This window comes from Gavialis gangeticus, unplaced genomic scaffold (assembly GCF_001723915.1).
Source record: "Gavialis gangeticus isolate Ggan-Ray unplaced genomic scaffold, GavGan_comp1, whole genome shotgun sequence".
Classification (NCBI taxonomy): Eukaryota; Metazoa; Chordata; order Crocodylia; family Gavialidae; genus Gavialis; species Gavialis gangeticus.
In genome coordinates this window covers 114057594-114076367 of record NW_017729031.1, presented here as the reverse complement: position 1 = coordinate 114076367, position 18774 = coordinate 114057594, and the positions used below count along the sequence as shown (strand labels likewise).

General features: G+C 44.8%; 1 protein-coding gene across 2 annotated transcripts in view; it reads right to left on the bottom strand.

Annotated features, from left to right (window-relative positions):
- Positions 1-18774, bottom strand: part of DDX42 (DEAD-box helicase 42) — a 65653-nt gene that overhangs the window by 8585 nt on the left and 38294 nt on the right. Inside the window, exons 11-18 of one of the 2 annotated variants that reach the window (XM_019523612.1) lie at positions 18571-18623; positions 13829-13957; positions 11301-11400; positions 9811-9858; positions 9092-9189; positions 5978-6254; positions 4132-4358; positions 2879-2989 (exon numbers count right to left, since the gene is read on the bottom strand). In XM_019523612.1, the coding sequence (XP_019379157.1) occupies positions 2879-2989; positions 4132-4358; positions 5978-6254; positions 9092-9189; positions 9811-9858; positions 11301-11400; positions 13829-13957; positions 18571-18623 (1043 nt within the window). Of the gene's footprint in view, positions 1-2878; positions 2990-4131; positions 4359-5977; positions 6255-9091; positions 9190-9810; positions 9859-11300; positions 11401-13828; positions 13958-18570; positions 18652-18774 lie in introns of both variants that reach the window. The other variant, XM_019523611.1, reaches the window with a different exon arrangement.

Here is an 18774-nt window from a genome sequence, read left to right as displayed (position 1 = left end):
AGGATGTCTTTCACAGAAGATCACAGATCCACTAATCAGCTCTGAAATGCACACGATTGCTACTGACACTTTAACTGTGGTAAAACAGAAGTACAGGCATGAAGTAAGTAGGAGTGCACCGATAAGAGATTTTTTGGGTTGATACTGATATTTAAGGAGGCATTATCGGCCAATACCAATCCAATTTTCAATACACCATGGAGAGCTGCGTGCATCTGGTAAATCTGTTGTGGTGGAAGGGCAGGGGGGAAGGAAAGGGTGTGTGAGGGGGCAGATCAAGGCCCTCCGTGGTGAAGGAGTGGGGCTGGGGCAGATGCTGCCCAGCCAGGGCAGGACAGGGCATGGGATAGAGCTGCAGCTTGATGGGTGGCATGGGGAGGGCAGCTCCCATTGCTGCCCGCACCCCAGGAGGGCATAGGGGGCGTGTCCCCCAGATCTGTGCAGGGTGTGTGTGGGATGGGCTGCTGCTGCGGGCTGGGGCGGACTGTGCTCAGCACAAACAGTGACAATGCTGGGAAGGGGCTATGGGGAGGGGGCTGCAGCCACCCCAAAATTCACCATAGCCCCACTTCCAGTGGCGCCACCTAGCCCAGCCCCCTGCCGGGAAGAGCCCAATAGCCCTGGCCCTGGCCTGCAGCGGCAGCCACCCCACTCTGCCCCACACAGATCTGGGGGCACATGCCCCCCCACTCCCCGGGGTCCATGCTCTTGATGAGCCATGGCACCATGCCGTGCCTCAACACCCACTGGGCAGTGCCTGCCCCATCCCCATTCCCCCCCTCACTGCAGGGGCCTTAATCTGCCCCCTCACACCTCTTCCCTCCCTCCTCCCCTTTCACCACAACAGACTTATCAGCTCCAAGCAGCTCTCCATGCTGCCAGGCTGTGCTCCTCACCACCTACGTGCTGCCCTGTAGCTGTGCACATGCACAGGCCATTTATCCACCAAATTATCAACCACATCAGGCCAATTTCCAATAAAGCCAATTTTTTTTTTTTTTATATCAGTGCTGATCTGATATCGGACCAATGTACTGGTGCACCTGTAGAAGTAAGTTGTAGTGACTCAGGCTGGAAACAGATATTGCCTTTGCCACCCTAAAAAAGTTTATGGATGCCTGTGTGCTTTATGGCTGTCCAGCTGCCCCAGGCAGGAGCAGCTGGAACTACAGGGGACCAAATCCTGTACACCTCTGGAAATTCCCCAACTGGGATACTCCAAGGGCATGCAGGATCAGGTACCTGAAATCCCAGGAGCACCTGCAAGGGTTCCCTGCTTACAGAGGCAGGTTTGTGCCTCAACCCTGGGGCTCTCTCTTTTATAGAGATGTGCCCCAAGTCAGTTTGCCTGCAGGACCAGACTTCTGAAGCCCCAGGAGCAGGAGAAGCTCAACCCCGTGAGAAAACAGGCAATGTCCGTCACCCGGTAAAATGGCACAGCTGATCCTGCTCCACAGATGCCACCTGTTTATAGCCTCAGTGGCCAAGAATGGAGCTCAGGAATCCTGTTGCCCAGCAATCCCTGGCTAGGAACAGAAGTTACACATAAACTGGTTTAAATAATCAGACACTGGTTTAAACCTGTAACAGAACAGAAGTTCAGTGCACATAAACCAGTTTCAAAATGGCTGAAACTGGTTTAAGATAAGCCTGGTTGAATGTACTATCAGACTTAACTGATTTGGGTCAGACCAGTTTATGAAACTTCTGTCCCAGACTCCTTCCTGGTTCAAGTTAAGTGTCAGTCTCCCAGCATGCTTTCCAGCCCTGGGCTGTGCTGTGCTGTCTGCACATCAGGGTTTGGGGGAGGCAACCCTGACTGGGGTTGTGGGGGGAACAGAGAGGGGGGTTAAGCTTCCCTTCCCCCAGTACAGAGCTGCCTTGCCCTGCTAAAAACTTACTACTGGCTGTGACTGTGGATTACAAAGAGACACCTGGAAGCAGGAAGAGGGAACAATGAGCAACCCTGCAGAGTCCTGCTGCTGTGATTCTGGACTGCAAATCCCAGAGACCTCAGGAGCAGCAGGAAGACGAAGTGAACAAACAGCCCATGCTGGCTATGTGCCAGAGAGATGTGCTCCAACACCGCCCCCCCTCAGATTCTAGCCTGAGTCACTACATGTATATATATTACCAACAGACTGAGAAGTCCATAACAGCAAAGATTCCTATCTGGAGGTTTACTCATAAAACAGGAAAAGACATCTGGGGAAAAGTCTAATGTCAATAAGCAGAGATGGGCACAAACCCAGAGCACAAGATTCCCTTTTAGATTCATCATTGCCCCTTAATAGGAACCAACAAGAGGGCAAAGTGAACTATTGCTGAGCAGGACATTTTTTCAATATTCTTACTGTTAAACTGTGCCCAGTATCAGGTCAGCAGTAAGCAGTTTTTCTACTGCTAACAGGACTCTAACTGACTGTTTTCAAATGTTGTAATGCAATTCCACACAGTTTTAGGTGCCAAACACTTAATGTGCGGATGGCCTTCCAGATCAAGTAGATTCACAGTTACTGTTGAAGGAATAGCTCTTCTCAGAGCACAGAGTTTTTCTGAAATAGGTAATTGCTTCATGAGTCAAATTAGAATCAAGTCCTCCCCCTTCACCCCAAAGACCTATGTTGTAACTCTGAACAAAGTCACCTGAGGCAACAAGGTGAGTGTGCAGCACAAGGAGCATTGTGTGAAATGCCTCTGAATCTTAGAAACAAAGTTTCAAAATTCTGAGACAGTAAACCAAAATCAACTGAACCCCGTGTGGAGATGCTGTGAAGCTACCCTACCATAATTCAGGATTTTCAATGTGAAAGATGCCAGTTCTAAGTTTATACAGTTTCAAAGCTATGAAAATATCTCCCAATTCCTCTGTACTTACAGAATTTTCTGAGCCCAGGCCGGGGCGTTCACGGTATCCCAAGCCACCACCTCCAATGTTCAGCTTCTTGCCTTTTCCTCCCTTGAAACGGGATTTCCGGAACCAGGGGTTCTGCATGCAACAGAAGAAGGCTTTCTTAAATGTGAAAAAAATCCCCCCATTGGATTTATCAATTCACCCCACTGACTGACCAAGCAGTTTTTAAAACCCAGTGGATGAAAAGGTGCTGCAAAAACAGCATAAGGTTAGTAAGCCGTGGGTCTATGCCCATAAGCTATCCCCAGAGTTTTGTAAGAGATGGTTGCACCTGCTTGTTGGCAGGGTGGGCTGTAGCTGGGGCTGTGTGTAACTTTTCCCAGAGGGGGCTGGGCTCAGAGCGGGCACTAGAGGCACTGGGAGGACACTGCATCCACCCCAAATATAGCCTCCACTCCGCTTCCAGCGCTGCCACCCACATGGGTGGAGGCGGGGCGTTGAGCGGCTGGGGGCGTTGGTGCTGGGAGCAGAGCAGCAGCCAAGTTTGGGCTGGATGCAGCATCCTCCCAGCAACACCTGTGCCCACTCTGATGCCAGCCCATCCAATGCAGATCTGGGGGGCACATGCCCTGCCCTGCCCCCCACCCCCAGGGTGCAAGCAGCAGCAGGAGCTGCCTCCCCTCCACAAGCCGCAGCTCCACCTCCCCCCCAACCCAGCAGTGCATGCCCCTGCCCCCTCCCTCATTGCAGGGGGCATTGATCTGCACCCCCAATGCCCCTTCCCTCCCCCTCCCTTTCCACTACAGCACAGGCATTTATTGGCCAAATTATTGGCCCCATCGGGCCAATATCCGATACAGCCAGATTTCTTTATATCAGTACCAATCCGTTATTGGACTGATGTATTGGGGCACCTCTAACAAATGGAGCATACATTCTGGTCCAGAGACTTCATGACTCTTGTGAGAAAGCAAGCTCTCTCAAAGGCCATGGAAAAGGCAGAAGGCTAGACTTTGGAAGCGCAGGTGCTGAAAGCCAGGTCAACTTGATACCTACCAAATGATGCAAGGTGAAAGCTAAATATCATGAACCAGTGCACTGGGAATCAAGAGGGCCCAGCAGACTTAGAACTGAGATTACTCAGCTGAGGACACACATTTAGGTTGTTTTTACACTGACAGTGGCAAACACCCAATTCACCCCTTGCACAACCCTCTGAACGATCCTTTTAAGATCCACCAAAGGATCCTTCCCCCTAAAGACTTTTTTGTTTATACCTGCATTGCAAGGTCCAACAGCTCTTTCGAAACATGCTGATTGGCACCTTCCAGATTTCTGACAAGATCACCAGCAAAATTACTGTCCTTGGGAGTCAGCAAAGTGTAGGCTACTCCCTTCTCGCCTGCTCTGCCTGTGCGTCCAATTCTGTGGGTGTGGGTATCTATGTCCCGGGCCACATCATAATTGACCACAGTCTTAATAGAAGGAATATCCAAACCACGAGCTGCAACACAAAGTGACATGATGATTAATTTGATTACCCTGAATTACTATGAAGATGTCCCATTCAACCACTGTGCTCCACTTTACACACTTTGAGTGAATTAAAGTTTTCCACTACAGCAAAATCCAAGCCAGTCTTCAGTAACAGCTGAAAGCCCTGGTTAACCAAAGCGTAGCAATATCTAGCCCCACTGTAACAATTTTCATTCATTCCCAAGTTAACAGGATAGTGGACAACAGAGGTTTCTTACTAGAAAATGCAGCAAATAAACTCCATGTTGTTTATTCAAATGTCCAGAACTCCTACAAGAATATACAATGTCTCTACTGGCCAAGTTACTGGATAGCCAGCACTTCAGAAGGGAGAAGTTAACTTCCTTAGAGTAAACTGGTGAGCATACCTCCCTCTACATAGTTTAATAATTTGAAAAGACTGAAACTTAGACCCATTTCCAGCAGTGTCTTGGAAATCATATGATTATTGTCCCTAAGTTGGCAATGGTCAACCCTTCTTATGTATGTGTGCGCGCTGGAAAGGTCTATAACAAGTTATACACATAGCTACACAAGCTGTGCTACTGAAGGCAGAGACTGCGTGTACATTAATCAGCATTAACCCTTTCCCTTCTCCAGTTCCTGTCATTCCAGGTCCTCAAAGAACTCTATAAATACTCTCTTACTAAGTATCAGGTGCTTGCTGGGAGGAAATTAGTTGATTTCAGATGCAAAAACCAAGGTATAGAAAGTTTGAATGACTAAGCTGACGTCACACAAATCAACGGAACTGAACGTAAGCCTTGATCCCTAAAACAAACTCCCGCCTCTGCTGCCTACCATAACAGTCGTCTCACTTGCTACGTATGGACACAACTGCCCTGTAGATAGAGCTGGCCATAACTTTTTTTTTTTTTCTTTTTTTTAAACCTTTTAGGTGTTTTGGTGAAGCCAAAACATTTGGGTGGTCAGGGAAGCCTGAATTGTGGGAGACCCATTTTCATGGCTCTAGGCTGTCTGATATGAAGTGATTTGGGGTGACTGCCTCTGGCCCCGTGCTTTGGGGGGTCCCATGGAGCCAGGCAGAGCAGTGGCTTCATGGAGCTAGGCAAAGCAGTGGCTCCATGTCCAGCTGCTTGCTACCCCCCACAAGCCAATGCTGCTGATGACGGTGGCAGATTCTTTGGGTTGGGGATTGGAGTAGGGGCAGGGCCCTCCATGGGCTGATTTGCCCTGGGCCCCGCACCCTGCTTGGGTTGCCTCTGCCCACAACCTAGGCTGGTAGCCAGATTAGCAGCGGCATTCATTCATCCACTTTTCTCCTGAAACAGATTTTTTCATAAAACCATCCAGAGGGTTTTGTTTTCAATTCTAATGTGAAGCAAAACCAAAATTGAAAAACCTGGAAGATGCTGTGAAATGGGATAGTCGTCTTCTCTGTCCACTCTACTTGTATATGATCCCACTAAAAAGTCTACCTGGAAGAAGACTTGTGTTAGCTCCTCCATGTTGCTCTCACTAGGTTTAAATGTTCATGTAGCAATACCTCTTTCCTCCACTGATTCCTTAGCCATTCTGTTGAGACAGCCAACTTGAGTATACTCCAATAAGAAATATATTCCTTACCTGCCACATCAGTAGCAACCAGTATTGGGATTCCCTTTTTCTTAAATTCTGAAATGACTTTATTCCTTTCACTCTGGTCCATATCACCATGAAGGAGGCCTAGATTATGACCCTCCTGCTTGAGATTATTGGCTAGCTCTTCTGCATTTGCTTTCTTGGTGACAAACAGGAGAACACTCCCAGAAGAAGTGAACTCCACCAGGCGTCGAGTCAGCCAGTTCCACTTGGTAGGGCCAGAGAGGAAAATCTCTACAATCTGAGTAACATCTTCATTTGCCTGTTGGGAAGAGCAAGAAGGCAAAGTTATTACCTTGCATGCTGAAGCAAGCATGAAGCAGACAAGGAACGTGACGCAGGGATTCAGACTGGGGCAGTAGGCTGAAGTGGGTTCACTTGGAAAAGTTCCATTTCAATTTGTATTTGCTTCTCCTGCCTAACCCCTGAATACTTTAACCTAATGGTGCATAAAGGCAAGGATTAACTGAGCTACTCTTCCATAAACCTGGGAAAAGCAAAGGATACACTTTGCCATGATGCCTTTTAATGCCCTACACCAGGGTTTCTCAAACTTTGATACCATGACATCCCGGCAGCCAGCAGCTTAAAAGTGGTTTGCAAACTTCTTTTCCCTCCCTAGAAGTGGTGGCGCAGGGGGCAGGGCCACTGCTGCACACCGCTTCCCCATGGCTAAGTCGGCCAGTCAGCCACGAGGGGACCTCCCCCCACCCCACCTGTTGACTGGCTGGACACGGCATGGGAGCAGCGCACAGTGGTGGCATGGAGTGCTGGATGGCAGCAACGGCCCTGCCCCCTGTGCCACCGCTTCTAGGGAGGTAAGAGAAGTTTGTAAACCACTTTTAAGTTGCTTGTGACCCCCCCACAGTTTAAGAACCCCTGCCCTACAGATTTAAAAGAGCATATTTGCTGTTTCCATCCAAACATGAGTGATTTTACTAACATCTAAAAGGGCCAGACTAAAAGTAGGGACAAATGGACCTTTGCAGCTGCTTCAGAAAAAGGAAAGGGAAGAGTATGCAGAACATGTTAGGGTATGTTACATCTGTTTGAGTGATACAAGTAAGCTATAACGCCCTAACTTAGACCCTGAATGAGGCAGGGCCAAAGTTGAAGCAGTCATCCTAGACTGGTAATACTACACGCTCATGCACATGTAACAGCTCCCCAAGCAGCAGCTTCCCTCTCTTTTGAGGCAGTTACAGATGTATATTTGTCCATAGTCCAAGCCAGCAAAGGACCAGGGACAAGGGGATAATCTGGTCTAAGGATATTTAGCGGGGAGGCACTTAACAGAAAAATCACTTGCGCTTAACCTGAAGAAGAAACCTCCAGGAACTATGACATCTCAGTTAAATCAGGGTAAAGCACCATGTTTGTCAGGTTCAGGAGCTGAAAGATGGTGAACAACACTATTTTGGGCTCCTTAGATTTTTCCTTAGTTGCATACGTTCTCATATATAGCATCTCATACTTTCAAAACATAGTAGTAATTGTGCCCAAAAGAAACCAGAACATTCAACAACAGAAGTAAAACTGCCTGACAAATATCACAGGCTGCTTACAGATGTTAAAAAATAAAATAAAATAAAATTCTATTTAATTAAATTAAACAAACTTCCTGTGCTTTACCAGAAAAGCAGTGCATTAGGTTGACTCGGCTCCACAGTGTCTATATAGATCAGGCACTTCAGCAGGGCTTTTTGGCACTTATCTAAAGCTGATTCAATCAGCTATTAAATAAAAGCGCCAAAAAGCCCTGCTAAAGTGCCTGATCTATACAGACATTGGATGAGTCAGGTCCAACTATTGTGATGCCTCTTCTGCGTATGTGCTGGGCTTGGTGCAGGAGCACACTGAGTTTAAAGCTCTGTTCTTTTGGGTTTTTTTAATATCTGTAAGCAGCCAATATGACTTCTTTCCTCAAAATCAAAACGCTTGCCTAGCAAGCTGAAAGCCCAAGGCCTAGATCAGCCATTAATTATTTTATTAATATAACATAAGGTGTTGTGAGTGATGCCATTTGAAGCAATACAGACAGGTTTCCCTTAGGGCATGACTGTTTTGAAAGTGACCTGTTAAATAATAAAATTCCTTAGCAATTTTCAAAGTGAATATATTACCTGCAAAATTTCTTCAGAACAGGTGTATACCTCTCACTTTATTGAACAATTTAGCTAACATATAGCTCATATGCTGTCACCAAGCAAGACTGTAATAAGAATCCCCACATAAGCCAGCTGGAAGCCATTATATCAGTTTCATGAGCAGCCTTAATTGCAACATCTGTGCAAAAATTAAATTGATCATTTGTGGTTTCAAGGCAAAGGACAGGAATTTATCCATGCGATTCCCAGACTGACAGAAATAAAACTACTGAACTAGCACAGACAGAATTAAAATTACCCGTCCATCCCCCACTGACGGAATTAATTTAATTCTACCTTTTTTCTTAAAGTTGATTAGGAGAAAATTTGACAAAGTTTAGATGAGAGGGATCTAAACCTTTAGCATGTCACCAGCCTCACTAATGAGCTAAACATATTTTGACAACAAAAGACAGCACAGAACATTAAGCCCTGTTTCTATCTATGCTAAAGACAAAGCTCTCATCTGAGCAGCACTGCATTGTTAAATAGTATTCTGAGATAAGATACAGCAACTGGAAGAGGATGCTATTATAGGTTTAATGCTACTGTGCTTTTAATTGCACAACTGTAAACCACAGATTGGGACATTTACACGTGCTTGGTCTGGTGTAAGCTGTATTTGGAATATAAATAAAATCAGTAAAATAAATTGCAAACAACAGGAACACATTTGATTTAACAATCTGAGTAATTTTCTTTGTGGGGGTTGTTTGCCTTTAAAAAAAAAGAGTAAACATTATGACATTGGCATTGCTTCACCCATTGATAACAGCTTCCATTACTGAGACATTAAGTCATTGCCACAAAAGCAGGCTAGAAACATGTAAAAACTTTTTTTTTTAAATGAATAATTATTTGCTTTTTTATTTAAGAACACAAGCTATTTCCATCACAGAATTCATCAAATTCACCTCAGCATTCTCCTTCAGAAACAAAGCTGTGAAATTACCTCTCCAATGTCTCCCTGCACCACGCGAATTGGGTCTATCAGGATATCTCTTGCCAATTTCTCAATTTTCTTTCGGAAAGTAGCACTGAACAAGAGAGCTATAAAGAAAAGAATATTTAAGGCTGAATAAGTTCCCTTTCTACATGAAAACACTTTATAGGTCTTACAGATTGTTCTTATATTTCTTTATAAAATCTGTTCTGGGTAATAGGGATTCTAAGTTATATTCTATTTTTACCACATTTAAAGCAAATATCCGTCCAATCTCTAACAGAAATACACATCAAGCACATAAATTTAATAAGAACACACTAAATAGACAGGAAATGCTAAAAATAAGAGCATTTATTTGATTATCTGAAAACATTATGAGAAAAGAATGTAATGGTGCTTCATACTTCTATGGTGGTTCTCATCAGAAGATCAAAGCACATTCATATATTAAATTAATTAATCAAATCACCTTAGACTTCAGTACTTTACACATAAGGGTCAAAAACTGAAGCCAATTTTCAAAAGTGCTCTGCATGCAGCAGCTGTTACTGAGGGTAATGGGAGCTGCTAAATGTTTTTAAAAATCTAGGCCTAAGTGATTTGTCTGAAATAACAGCATAATTCAGAGACGAGGAATTATGCAGAGAAAGAGGATCTCAGAGCCCTGGCTCCAGAACTCTTGACTTGCCCCCATGGTAGTTGTTTTGAAGCATAGTTGTACTTACTTTGTCTGTCTGGACGCACATGGCTGGCAATTGATCTGACCTGGTATTCTACGAAAGAGAAAAAAAAAGTCCATGATATAGAATTTAGCATTAATTTTGTTAACCACTAGAAGGAAATTTAGTCAAGACTGCTAAGCATACAATGGATTACAAAAAAAAAATTAAGAACTTGCCATAAGCTGAAGTCTAAAGAAGATTCCATTCCATTAAGGCCCACTGTAAAACTTGGTGTTCAGAATAACAGCTCATTCCAATTACAGATAGGCAATTTTCAACCAGATCATTAAAAAGATGGAAGAAAGACTAAATGCTTTACATCAGACAGAATAGATACTTTGGTTCTGCTACGAGCATCTGTTTTCTTTATGTCTCTGCTTGTAAAACAGCATTATAGTTTTTGAGGAGGTCTACTGATTTTCCATCCTGAGGATTAGCACTACCTGAGTGTAGAGCTAACATGGGATATAGGCCAAATACTGCTGCCAAAAATGAGGGTACCATGGAGGTCCAGTGCCTAAGGTCCTTCCACTCCCAACTCTGAGTGACCCTAATACAAAAGTCAATGACTGGAGATGTTGGGGCATGCATCCCTGACTGGGATGAACAAGAAAAGAGACCCCATGCCTCAAAGTCCCAAAACAAAAGCAGAAAAAATAAGAATTATTCCATGAGGTGTGTACTTTTTTTTTTAAAAGTTACATCAAGTCATTCTTCCCAAATGATTATGAAGATGCACAAGTATAAAATTTTCTATTTACTATGTTATACGTTTCTATTTATGATAGTCTTTTTTCATCTGGTCACACTCACAAGTAGAATTTTGAGGCTGTTGTAACCAATATTCTGCTTAACTTTCTGCACTAAATAGCTGGCAAAATAGCTCAGATGGCAACTTCAAAGCTATCATATTCAATATTTAGCATTTCACCTTCCTTGAAATGGTGGTTATTGGCACTCAGTCAAACAGACTGAAGAGCCTTTATGTAATTGTGACTTACAAGCTATATGTAGTTACTAATGAAATGCTTTCCTCCACTTTGGTGTGTTTCCTCTCATGCAAAGTCCAAGCTATCAAAGCACTGGGCTTTTTAAAAAGAAGATGAAGCCATCCACAAATTCAAAGACCCGGACAAACATTAGGTAATCCAACACAATACTTTTGTGAAGTAGGCATCTGTTATGGTGACCCCAATTTTATACTGCAATGCTGTGCAGCCCACAGTCAGAGATAAAAATTAGGATCAGAACCCAGGAGTTCCTGAATCCTATTCCCAGTGTTTGTTCCATTAGGCTGCACTGGTCCCTTCACACTTATGGCAATAGGAGACGAACTTTAAACACAAACCTCCAAAAGGTTCTGTCCATGTAGACTTTTGACGATGAATACCTATGTTCTGTTAAGCTACAGGAGTTCTAGACAGCCAAATCAGCTTGACCACTGAGCACCAGTATTTTAAAGCATGGCAGAGAGGGGTTTTTTCAGTACATACCGAAACCCATATCAAACATTCGATCTGCTTCATCAAATACAAGATACGAGACCCTCTGAAGATTGGTAGCTTTCTTCTTCACATGATCAATCAAGCGACCCTATCAAAAACAAAACATTCAAACCCACAGCATGTAAGCATAACATGTGGTATTTGGAATATGAACTGCATGCATCTGGCTTTGGAATTTAGTCCTCACCCAGTATAAATAATCTTAATACTAAAACAGAGGCTTGCAACAGAAGATGGCACTAATGTACACATTATATATATACACAAGTCAGTGGAAAGAAGATTCTAAATGCACCCAATGACTGCCCCTATTAACACTATATCTGATGGCTAGATTTTCACAAGAATATTTGGAGACAGGTAATTAAACCCTTCAAATGTCATAGGTTCATAGATGTTAGGGGCTGGAAGGAAACTTACAACATCATCAGGTACAGCCTCCCTGCACCTGGGCAGAAAAGACTGCCAGGATCAGATGACTCCAGCAAGGTGGGCATCAAGACACTTTTTGAAAATTGCCAGGGTAGATGACTACCACCTCGGGAGGGGGGTAGTGGGGGAGGCCAAATCTGTTTCAGACCCTTGGCACTTGAATTGTATACAAGTTTTTCCTTATGTCCAATCTGAAACCATCTTCAGTCAGTTTGTGCCCATTGTTTATTGTCTTCCCCCGAGGTGACTTGGTGAACAGCTTCTCCCCCAGGCTCTGATGTACGCCCTTGATATACTTATAGGCTGTCACCAAGTCCCCTTTAAGTCTTCTCTTCTCCAGGCTGAACAGTCCCATGTCTTTCAGCCTTTCTTTACATGACCTGGTCTCCAGATCTCTAATCATGTGCATGGCCCTGCTTTGGATTCTCTCAAGCTTCTCCACATCCTTCCTGAAGTGCGCCGCCCAGAACTGGATGCAGTACTCCAGGTGCAGTCTCACCAAGGCCGAGTAGAGAGGGGATGACATCCTTAGTCTTGCTTGAGATGCACTGGTAGATGCATGTCAGTGTTTGATCTGCTCTGCCAGCTACAGCATTGCATTGGTGGCTCATGTTTATACTGTAGAATACCGATGCAAAGTATTCATTTAGGAGTTCAGTTTTCTCCTGAGTGTCACTTATCAGCTGTCCCATTTCCTTCATCAGGGACCCTATGCTTCCCTTATTTTGTCTCTGACTTCCTACATATCAAAAGGAGGACTTTTTGTTGTCCTTGATTCCCGTTGCCAATTTGAATTTGGTTTCTGCCTTTTCCTTTCTAATTCACTCCCTACAGGTGCAGGCTATTGCTGTGTACTCCTCTTTAGTGGTAATTTCTGACTCCCATCCCTTATAAGCTTCTCTTTTCGATTTCAGTAGGTCCATGACTCCCCCCTGCTGAGCTCTCCCAGCCCTTTTGCTGTGATTCTTACTAAAAGAAATGGACTTCCTTTGTGCTCCTAGGATTGCTTCCTTGAGGAATGACCACTCTTTTTGTAATCCCACAGTGCTGGGCTTGTTCTCGGTGCTGCTGGGGCTCCAGCACTGTGGACATTTGGCTGCTCCCATTGGGCGGCCAATACTCTGGGGTTTTTTCAGTCCCTCAATAACTGGTTCAAGAACTGCTCATGCATTATCTTCAACCATAACATCTACAATAAACAGCTACTGCTGTGTTTCCTTTGGTTCATCCTCCTGCTGTACTCTTAATTTTCCCTGCTACCCAATCTTCATCATCAAAATGTAAACAACTGGAATTGAATATATTTTTGATGTGTAGTAACTGACCCTCCAATTCTTCCCTTCCAGACATCAGCACAAACTATGTGGTTGTAGGTTATTCAAATTGTGCCTAAAGATTCAAAATAATTGGCTGTTTATAACTGATAAGCAGTGAAACAAGTTGACACTGGTGCCTTTTTAAATTACTATCATCAGATTTCTGAGTTAGTATTCTACCAGAATCACATGTTTACACCTCTCAGTATTACTGTAATGCACTTTCTGAAGATTCAGGAAGTCAGCACTGGAGTTGGTCAAATTTAGAAAATGTTGGTTACAGTGTTAGGAATTAGAAATTGAGTGCTGGTACTGTATACTACTCCTATTGAATCAATAATCAATCCTATTAATTCAATCTTTTCTTTCTCTTATTTAAAGATTATGCAAGCAACATTAAGAGGAAAAGGTGTAAAGCAGTGGCCTCCAACCTTTAAGTAGGAGATTACCTATGACATTTAAAGCAACCCAAGATCTACCATGCACTGCAGCGCCCCATCCCCCTTCCCTCCCCCATGTACTAACCTGCTGGGTTGGGGTGCGCATGAGCATGTACATGGACATTCAGCCCCCTCCCTCCCCAGCCTCGGATTGACTCCAAGAGGCTCCGAGACCTCCTGGTGGATCGAGATCCACCAGTTGGTGACTGCTGATGTAACAAATCACACAGCAAGTTTGTTATGGTTCCCCATAATTCTCTGGTATCATCATACCAGTTTGCCAGTGTCATCAAAAGAAACACATTCTGTCAGCATGGGAGGTACTCACTGGTGTGCAGACCACTATCTCCGCTCCTTCCTGAAGAGCCTTTGCTTGTTCCCACATACTTCCACCACCATACACTGCTACAGAGCGTAAGTTATATGCTTTACCAAAGCGCTTGCATTCTGAATGGATCTGGAAGTTGTAAACAAGACAAAACACAACTCAGCTTTGTGAGACTCAAGAGGGTGCCCCTTTTTTGAAAACATGATTCAGTTCTTCTATTCCACTGTCAGAGACCAGGGCTTAATGTAACGCAAGAAAATATATTAATCACTCTGAAGACTGAGTTTTGCTCACCTACACATAATTTGCTACATCCATTATCTTCCATGGGAGGCAACGCATGCATCCAACTGCAAAATTTGATCCAGAGTATCTATCACACTACAAACATGAACCCCAACAATGTCCCAAAAGGTGCATATTGGATATAAACTGTTCTACTGTATTCTCATTAAAACACAGGAACTACACTGGGATACTGCAAAAATTGCCAGGAGTTGGAAGAAAGTGGCGGGCACCAGTTAGAGGTTGCAACTGTACCTGCTGGGATTGAGCTGGACAGGGGAAGATATGATGGGAGGGGGGAAGAAAAATGTCAAGAGGCACAGAAGGCACTTGGTGCCCTGTGTCTGGGTTACATAGGAGATATGGTCAGTGGACACCTGACAAGGGAGCTATCCCAGATAATAACTGGACTGATACATGAGGCAAGGTAAATGTTGCACTTAATGTTTTGCACGTAACTGGAAACAAAATGTCCAGTCATGGGGGGGTGTCATTAAGACACTTCTGTCAAGGTCAGACCATTATCTTCTAAAGGTCCAGATCCCTATTCCCCAATGTCCCAGCAAGGTGATGGACCAGTTAAGTTGGTCTTCCCCTAGAGACTCATGGAGCTGGTGGGATTCTAGAATTCTGGGGAACATTCACACTGACCTTAATTCTTACTTCACCAATGGCCTTGCCAAACACTGTAAGAGCACAATGACCTCAGTCACAGATACAGTGGCACCAAGGCATCTGCATTCCCACTGCTGCAGTGGCACAGATCCCCCTTGCACACAGGGTAACTGAAATACACTCAAGGGTAGGTAGTTAGAATTCAGGTGGCTCTTTCTTGACCCATGCCAAAGCCAAATGGTTGCCACACAGATTATTTTTAAAGGACTATGCCACAGGTGCTCAACCCTGGTTTACAAGCCAAATCCAGTCCATGCAGCCATGTCATTGAGCCTATTGTGCTCCCCAAAGGTCCAAAAAATTTGGCAGTGGGGGGGAGTGGAGGAAATGTTAATTGCTACTGCCTTGCTGCCAAATTTCTGGACCTGTGGGGAGCCTGATGATGAGCCAGCTAGCACAGTTCCAGGAAGGTAATGGGCCCAATTCAGGTGGGTGGGGATGGACCAAGGCCACAGCATCTTCGAAGTGCTACCTGGTAGAATGGTTCTGGCTGAGGAATGGCCTGCTAAATCCAGGTCATCTCTGCCTGGAAATGGCAGTAATTCACAGTCCACTGTAATAGGTATTGCCACCTCTGCAGACAAAAAACCACTCATATCTGGCATAGCTGGGGGAATGTCAGTTTAGCTGCAGAGTCCTAGCTCAGGTTGAGGAAACTCGGTTTTGCTAGGTTTATAAAACTCAGCTTCAATTGTTTCATAGCTGGTAGGGTTGGAGGGGACCTGAGCAGATCAGCAAATCCAACCCCCCGCCTTGGCAGGAGAGAGTACTGGGGTCAAACGACCCTGGCAAAGTGTTCATCCAGCCTCCTCTTAAGGACCCCAGGGTAGGAGCCAGCACCACTTCTCTTGGAAGTTGGTTCCAGATCCTAGCTGCCCTGACAGTGAAGTAGCGCCTCCTGATATCTAGCTTGAATCTACCCTCTGCCAGCTTGTGACCGTTATATCTTGTCACTCCTGGTAGTGCTCGGGGGAACAGGGACTCCCCCAATGCCTGCTGGTCTCCCCAGCCAGTTTGTAAATGGCCACCAGATCCCCCCTCAGCCTTCTCTTGTGGAGGCTGAACAGGTTCAGGTCCCTTAGCCTCTCCTTGTAGGGCCTGCCCTGCTGACCCCTGATCATGCGGGTGACCCTCCTCTGGACCCTCTTGATGCTGGCCACATCCCTCCTGAAGTGCGGCGCCCAGAACTGGATGCAGTACTCCAACTGCAGCCTGACTAGTGTCGCATACAGGGGGAGGATCACCTCCTTAGACCTGCTTGAGATGCATCTGTGGATGCATGACAGCGTCCCCACACTGCCGGCCCATGTTCATCTTGGCATCAATAATGACTCCAATATCCTTTTCTGCCTCTGCACTGAGGAGGGAGTTCCCCAGCCTGGATTTTCCTCCCCACGTGCAGTACCTTGTTTTTACCCACCAGTGCAAACGATGTGTTTGGGGGACACGGGCAACATGCTGTGACCTCAACCTGTGCCTGTCTTGGCTTGTAAAAGTCAGCCAGTGGAAACTAGGGCCACTGTTGGAGGGAGTTGTCAGTGCCTCCCTTTCGGAGGGCAAGGTACCAGACATTCTTAAGTCAACAATTACCCAGTCCCAACTTAAAGATCCCTTCTGCTGCCACGTGGTCTCCAACCCCATTTTTTGGAGAAGGTTATTAAACCCTACAGCTCCAGATGCAGCTGGACAGCCTCAGATTCCTGGACTCCTATTAGTCTGGTTTTTGTCCTGGGTATAGTAAGGAGACTGTATTTGTGGCTTTGGTCAATAATGTTTACTTAGAGATAAACAGGGGAAACACCATACCCTGCTGATCCTCTAAAAACATTAGCAGTCTTTGATCACAAGTAGGGCCTGTTTTAAATTACAGGCCCAGCTCACTAATATTATGGCAGGGGCCACCATTTTTTAACCCAGACTGTGGTGCCCCCTATGCTTCCCAACTGGCTGAGGGGGCAGGTTTAGGGCAAAGTTTAATTGCAGGAGCAGAGTTCTTGGCCCTCCGACAGCTGCCAAAAGCATTCCTCAGTCAGCAGCAAAAGCACAGCAGCCCAGGGGAGGGGGCAGGGGAAGGAGTCACAAAAGGGACAGAAAGAGCTTGGGGATGGGTAGGGGCTGTTTGTTCCTCCTGGCAGGAAAACTGGGGCATGGAATGTTAAGGAACTTGGGGGCTGCCTTGGCAAATGGCCCTGACACTGGGTGGAGGAGGGGGTTTGCTCCTCCACGCATGTTCCCTCTTTGCCTCCAACACCAGTTTTCCCACTTGGAGGAACAAACAGCCCCTCCCCTACCCATCCCCAAGCTCTCTCCTCTCCCTGTCCCTTCTGTGACCTTCCCCCCTCCCCTAGGCTGCTAGGCTTTTGCTGCTGGCTGAGAAATGCTGGCTGCGGGACTTTTTCTCTGGGATCTCAAAGGTTCCATCTTGTTGCCCTTCTCGTTAACTGTGTATCCTTGGCTGCTGGATGAAATTACATGGAGACTGGGAGTAAGGTGCCATCAGTATTACTGACAACACTGATTCCTCTCTCCTTCTCCTTTTGATCTGACCCAAGCCCTGCAGTCTCAGTCCTTACCTAGTGCCTGGATAAAACTGGGAATGAGATACAGATGTACCACTTGAAGCTAAATCCAGAGACAGAAGAGGTCAAGGTGGTTGGCCAACCTCAAGACTTGTGGGGTAGTGACCGGAAGGGAACTGAGACATCCATCATCAGTGGGGTTCAACCGCTCTTTGTCATTCCACTTTGCAGCTTTGGGGTATTCCCGGATCCTTTGTTAAACATAGCTCTGTGTGCCAGCCCTGGCAATGAATCAGCTCCACATACTGGCCTGATCCACATGCACAGTCATTTCATCTGATCTGTAGGTCAACCTACATACCACATGACAGTTCCATGGGCCACAGATTGAGCACCACTGGTGTACAGTACTAGCTTAAATACTAAAACAAGTTATTAATACACAGGATAATCTTTTCCAACAGGCACTGTAGTTTCTCTGCTAACTTCTCCTGCTAAAGACTTCCTGTGTTTATAAGGAAATAGAGGGGCACTTACACAGGGTGAATAAAAGTAAAGGTTTTAAACAAAATTAAAAAAATGGATTTTTTTTTAAATTTAAAATTAGATATATATATTTTTTTATAAGGGTTTGGTTTTGCTTTTTAAATACACCTATATTAAAGATAGTTTTAATTTAAAATATGTTAAAGCTCAAAGATATCATGGAACAGGGATTATAACTTATAATTATATACTATTTAAAACAATATATTCATGTAACCCTTTTAAAAGGGTTTTATAAATAGGTCACAACAGGCCATGGACTATATATTAGGAGTCCAATCTTATGGGGTTCCCAGAGGCTCCTCTATAGATTAGTAAAGATTAAAGAAAACCACTCTACCCTGTGGGACTCAATGCTCAGTCTAGAAGATCCCATTAAGCATCTCTGTGATGCTTAGTTTCAGTTCTCAAACTGTGGATTTGTCTCTCCACAGATAACATCCTTCTTAACAGCAGTATATGGAGATGAGAGATAATAGACCTGATTACCTGCCCATCAGCCCTTGTTTTTCTGCAAATTTGTGTACAGAGTCAAGCCCTTACCTTTCTCTAAAAGTGTAAAGTTTCCAGAAATGAATAAATGAATAAAGGATATCAAACAACAAGAAAGCACTTTTTGTAAAAAGCAATGATTAAATCAAGGCTTCCTGACCAGTGATTTAAACTGATTGTATTAAAATCAAACCCACCCTGCACTTATACATTATATACACCTACCTGCTGGCAAAGCTCTCTGGTTGGGCACACAATCACTGCAATGGGACCATCACCCAGTTCCAGTTCTTTTTGATCCATGATGTGAATCAACATTGGCCAAATAAAGGCTGCTGTTTTGCCACTGCCAGTCTTAGCTATGCCAATCATATCTCTGCCGCTCAGTGCAACTGGAACACCCTGAAAATAAAAAACAGCTCTCTAAAT